This window comes from Papaver somniferum, chromosome 1, assembly GCF_003573695.1.
Source record: "Papaver somniferum cultivar HN1 chromosome 1, ASM357369v1, whole genome shotgun sequence".
In the NCBI taxonomy this organism is placed as follows: Eukaryota; Viridiplantae; Streptophyta; class Magnoliopsida; order Ranunculales; family Papaveraceae; genus Papaver; species Papaver somniferum.
In genome coordinates, this window is record NC_039358.1 from 205,311,701 (window position 1) to 205,316,881 (window position 5,181).

The 5,181-nt window shown below is 38.5% G+C and overlaps 1 protein-coding gene across 1 annotated transcript; it reads left to right on the forward strand.

Annotated features, from left to right (window-relative positions):
- Positions 1-2,172: 2,172 nt before the first annotated feature.
- Positions 2,173-4,655, forward strand: LOC113358832 (ankyrin repeat-containing protein NPR4-like). The gene is made up of 6 exons (XM_026602542.1): positions 2,173-2,311; positions 2,413-2,904; positions 3,093-3,239; positions 3,334-3,411; positions 3,770-3,912; positions 4,002-4,655. Exons 1-6 carry the CDS (start codon positions 2,173-2,175, stop codon positions 4,653-4,655), a joined length of 1,653 nt encoding a protein of 550 aa, XP_026458327.1.
- Positions 4,656-5,181: the final 526 nt, after the last annotated feature.

Genomic DNA, 5,181 nt, shown 5'->3' on the forward strand with positions numbered 1-5,181 from the left:
CCGCTGAATTCTAATTTATTTTAACGAAAGGAAAGGCACAAACGGTAACAAGTTGTTTAGACCAACCATATTAGCCACCCCATTACGTTTTGACTCTATCCGTTTCCTTGATGGTGGTACAGTAGTTTGTGAAATTCAACTCTCCTTCGGTAGCAAATTGCTAGTATTATTCGTGAACTGCAGTGCAAATTGCTAGTATGTAAATTGATTTTCGTGAATGTAGTTGACATTTTCCCCCCATAAAGAACTTATCAGAATTTAATGTTCACCCCAATGGTTTACAAAGTCAGCTTCTACTGATCTCCCTAAGAGCAACCACAGTCACGGCCAAATTTGGGGACTAAACTCAAATTTGGTCTCAAAATATGCCGCAACGGAAGGGACCAAACCCAAATTTGATCGCCAAAATTAGGGTTTGAGACCAAATGTGGTCGTTAACCCAGACTAAACGAAATATAGTGGGACGGAAGTATTAATAGCGTATGAAAGCAGACGAGATTTTAGTGACCGTATGAAATCAGACGGAAGTATAATTAACGTATGAATCAGGCGCATCTATAAACTCCGCCTAACCAAACGCATGTAATACATACGCCCCAACACAGACGTAGTTATATTGTACGCCCCAATGGGACGTTGGTATATTTTACGTCCCAATGGGACGTTGCTTTAATGTACGCCCCAATGGGACGTTGGTATATTCACTCGTTTAGTGGGCTAATACGTTATTAGAAGAAGGTTAGTGGGCTAATACGTTATTAGAAGAAGATTAGTGGCTAATATTTATGTAAATTCACTAATCAGGCGGTCATTAAAAGTGCGCCTGAATCAGGCGGTCATTGAAAGTGCGCCTGAAATCAGGCGATCATTAAAAGTGCGCCTGAATTAGACGGACATTAAAAGTGCGCCTGAATCAGGCGCACATTAAAAATGCGCCTGATATCAGACGGTCATTAAAAGTGCGCCTGAATGAGGCGGACATTAAAAATGCGCCTGAATGAGACGGTCATTAAAAGCGCGCCTGAACTGGGACGGTCATTAAAAGTGCGCCTGAACTGGGGCGTTTGTTATACTTCCGCCTGACTAAAAATAGTCTTCCACGACTGTGGTTGCTCAGTGTAAAATGCCAATTTTTTTTAGCTTTTGGTCTGCTATTTGGCATTTGGTCGACTCCATGACTGTGGATGCTCTAATAGGACTAATAATATGCATATAATACTCCCACAGGCGCCAGAACTAATCATTGTATATTATCCACTTGTACGTAAAACGAAAATTGCCAATACTCAACATTCGTGCCTTCTTTTTACGGTGTTCTTCGTGGTTGGAGGGTTTGGTCTTCACCAAAATAATCCGCTAGCTCTTTGATAATTTTCTTTTCGAGGTGTTTGTCATCGTATTCATGATGAAAGTAAGATCATTTATTTTGTTTGGGACAATGTTTTCCATGTTCTCGAAGTTTTACCTTGTATCTTTCTAATTCAATCCATCGTCTTCATTAACGCCTAACATCCAACTTCTCAACTGCTATTCATACGAACTCCACAAATTAATTCCTTACAAATCAAAAACCCCAATCCATGATAATCCTAATTTGTTTTGATGAAAAAAAAAGAAAAGGCACAAACGTGATTTTATATAAGGGGTGGCAAAATGATTAGACCATACCATGAATCCAGCCACCTCATAACCACTTATCGTGGATGGCGATAAAGGGATGGTCTTGCAACTTGGCTCTGTCCACGTCTTGGTTCTATCCATCTCACCATCATTATTTAGTGCTGAAGTTGTGCTTGGTTGAGCTTTCACTAATTTGCGAGGTCAAATCCACTTCACTAGCAAATTGTTAGTACGGAAATTAGTACTGTATTCGTGAACTCTAGTTGCCAATTAATCATTGAATTAAGAATTTATCAGAATTAATTGATGTTCACCCCAATGGTTTAGAAAGTCAGCTCTACTCATAACATTCATATAATACTCCAACAGACACAACTAATCATTGTATACTAACTACTTGTACATAAAACAAAAATTACAAAGACGATTTGGAAAGATCATCACCATATATAATCTCTCTTCTAGCTAGCTTTACTTTTATCAGTTTTGCAGATTACAAAGTATTTCTCAAGTAAAAATCTTTTCCCAAGTAAAAAAGTAGTGGACTGAATCATGGGAATTATAAGGAGGTGTTTCAATGCCACCGTAGGAGCGGTCTCAAACTCAAAGGAAGTTCGTATTTCAGCTGAAGAGGAACTAGAAGAACTAGGTAGCAGCAGTTTTAGTTACGCCAGGAGTTATCAGACTACAGGTAAATTATGGAACTCCGACCTCATGAACTTCCACTAACCTCAATTATCAAATTGCAGGTAAATTACGGTGACTTCATTAACTTGTTGAAACTTGTTACAGAATATGGCAGGAAGGTGGAATTTTATCGACCTTTATTAGCTGCTGCAATGAGTGGTATGTGGGAAAATGCGGAAGATTTCGTAAACAAAAACCCCGGTTCTGTTGAAGTTGCGATCACAGTATGTGGAAGGACTGCATTGCATATTGCAGCTGGTGCAGCACACTCAGAATTCGTATTACATCTAATCAAAATGATGTCCATAGAAGCACTTGAGTTGAAAGACAGTTATGATGGTAATACAGCTCTTCATCTTGCTGTTATTGCTGGACTGGATGAAGCTGTCAAAGCAATGGTGAAAAAACACAGACTCTTAACACGTAAGTGTAATAGAAAGGGGTTGAATCCGCTACTCAATGCTGCCATCCATGTCAATAAAAAGCATAAAGAAATTATTAGATTCCTCTGTGGTGTTATGAAAGATGAACCCAAGTCCTTTGAAGGTCATTCCGGAGCTCAACTCATATGCAGCATAACTCATGCCGGTTTATACGGTAATCTTAAATTTATCTAGATATACTATATTCTTCTTAATGTCCTAGGACCAGCTAGCTTTCGAGTTTCGTCACTGATATCAATTAAATATTTCCGTCCGCCAAGGGAAAAATGTAGTGTCCCGAGCTTTTATTAATATATTTTTATTGCATATAAAATTACGTGAACTCAAAGATTAATATTTCAGATTTGGCAACTACTCTAATCCGTGAACACCCAAGTTTAGCAACTGCCCGTGAGGAAGATGGCAACAGTACTGCGCTATATGCTATCGCAGAAAAGGATCTTTCGATCCCAATCGCCTACGAGGAATCAATACTGTCACTCCTAACATGTATTACATCTCTGAAATCCATCATTAAATTCCTCTGACATATTTTACTTTCCGCGAGACTTTAATTACGTACATAATCTCCTCTCTTTTGTAGATCATCGCCTTTGCGAAATCAGTGAGAAGCCATCTATATTTCTCAAAGTGCTATTTTGCTTCGACTGCAGATCTAAAGGTATGCCTCCAGTCACCCTCGTACTTGATTAAGCCTAACTTACGTATATTTTGATGATGGGTTTTGCTTGCAGCTTATCATGGTCGCAAATTGAAATCCAAAGTTGTCCTGCAATTGGTAAAATTAATTTTTCAAAGAATTTCTCTCATGACCGGGGAAGACAGGTTTCATTTTTTCTTTGGCTCCAATTTCCTAAAAACTGCGGCAAGGAATGGTTCAATCGACATTGTAAGAATGTGTATTTCAACTTACCCGGATCAGCTTTGGATTCCTCAAGAGCGGAGAAACATATTTCAAATAGCGGTCCAAAACAGACAGGAAAACATCTTCGATTACTTGTACGATCACATGAACGCAGATGAGGATATTTTAACTACTCGGATAATTGAATCAAACGGCGGTAATATCTTACATGTTGCTGCAAAAATTGCACCTCCTTCTCGGCTAAATATTTATTCTAGCCCTGTTGCTCAAATGCAAAGTGAGATTATTTGGTTTAAGGTGCGTTTTCTATAATTTACCAATAAATTTTCCCATAATCTATACGAAATGTTATTAATTGTAATCTGGGTTTGTTATCTTGTGTAAAGAAAGTGAAGAAGAGGGTACCACGAGGTTTACGAAATATGAGAAATAAGGATGGTGAAACTCCTGAAGAGGTTTTCACTCGGGAGCACAAAGATTTAATGAAAAAAGCCGAGGCATACATGATACGTACAGCCGAATCATGTCTGGTAGTGGCAGCTCTGGTAGCTACGGTTGCATTTGCGGCAGCAATTACACTACCTGGTGGAACTTTCAGTGACGGTACTGATACAACTGAGAAAGGAAAGCCTGTACTCTTGCGAAAGCAGTCATTCCTTGTATTCATGGTGGCAGATGCTCTGGCTCTCTTTTCTTCAACCACAGCAATTCTTCTGTTCTTATCTATCTATATTGGGAATCATAATGAAGGTAATTTTGAGCTAATATTGCCAAGAACATTGAAGAGAGGTCTTGGAAGTCTCATCCTATCGGTATTGAGTGTGGTGACTGCATTTAGCATGGCAATTTCAATCATACTTAAGGATAAATATATATGGGCTCCATATCTGATATTTGCGGTTGCCGCTTTTACTTTTTACATATCTCTGAATCGTCCGTTCAAATTGATTTTCGAATTGGACGACATCGAGAAACCACTCTATTGGACGACATCAAGAGATCACCAACCTGATGTACCACTTCCTTTGCAAAATGTCTGATCAACCTGGAGCATGTTGTTGGAGTTTTATTTAAACTTAAACTGTTACTTGGTCATTTCTTATTAGTGCTTCCTAGCGTTTACGGTTGTTTAAAATGATTTAGTCATGGGTTGTAATGTCCTAATAGTTAGGAGTCTGATAAGATTTGTGACTTAATGCTAGTAGTCTTGTATTGCCTATAAAAAAAACACTGTTAACTTTTAATGAAATTGTCAAATTCTTCACAATGTGTCTCTTGTGAGTTTCGTTCTTCCTCTCTACTCTCTCTCTCTCTATGCCTTGATTTTTCATCACATCTGATTTATGTTTAAATAGAACTTTAGGAGACGCGTGCATCTCAGTGTTTCCAGGTTAAGTAGGCATGTTTTTCAAGAACGTAGTAGAAGGCCTGGCTAGCTTCCCGGAGTAAAATTGTAAAAAACAACAAAACCGGAGGATGTCTGTGTTTATCTTGAAGATTACTGGAGTAATGCGTTTGATTTTATTTTTCTTTTTAAATTTGACGACATATAGTGGTGCGAACTCC

What these genes read in the sequence shown, in the direction of transcription:
- LOC113358832 (XM_026602542.1), top strand. Translation starts at nt 2,173, where the DNA reads ATGGGAATTATAAGGAGGTGTTTCAATGCCACCGTAGGAGCGGTCTCA. An exon ending in CAGGAGTTATCAGACTACAG is followed by an intron (nt 2,312 to 2,412) that starts GTAAATTATGGA and finishes AACTTGTTACAG; the next exon opens with AATATGGCAGGAAGGTGGAA. An exon ending in CTTCGACTGCAGATCTAAAG is followed by an intron (nt 3,412 to 3,769) that starts GTATGCCTCCAG and finishes ACATGAACGCAG; the next exon opens with ATGAGGATATTTTAACTACT.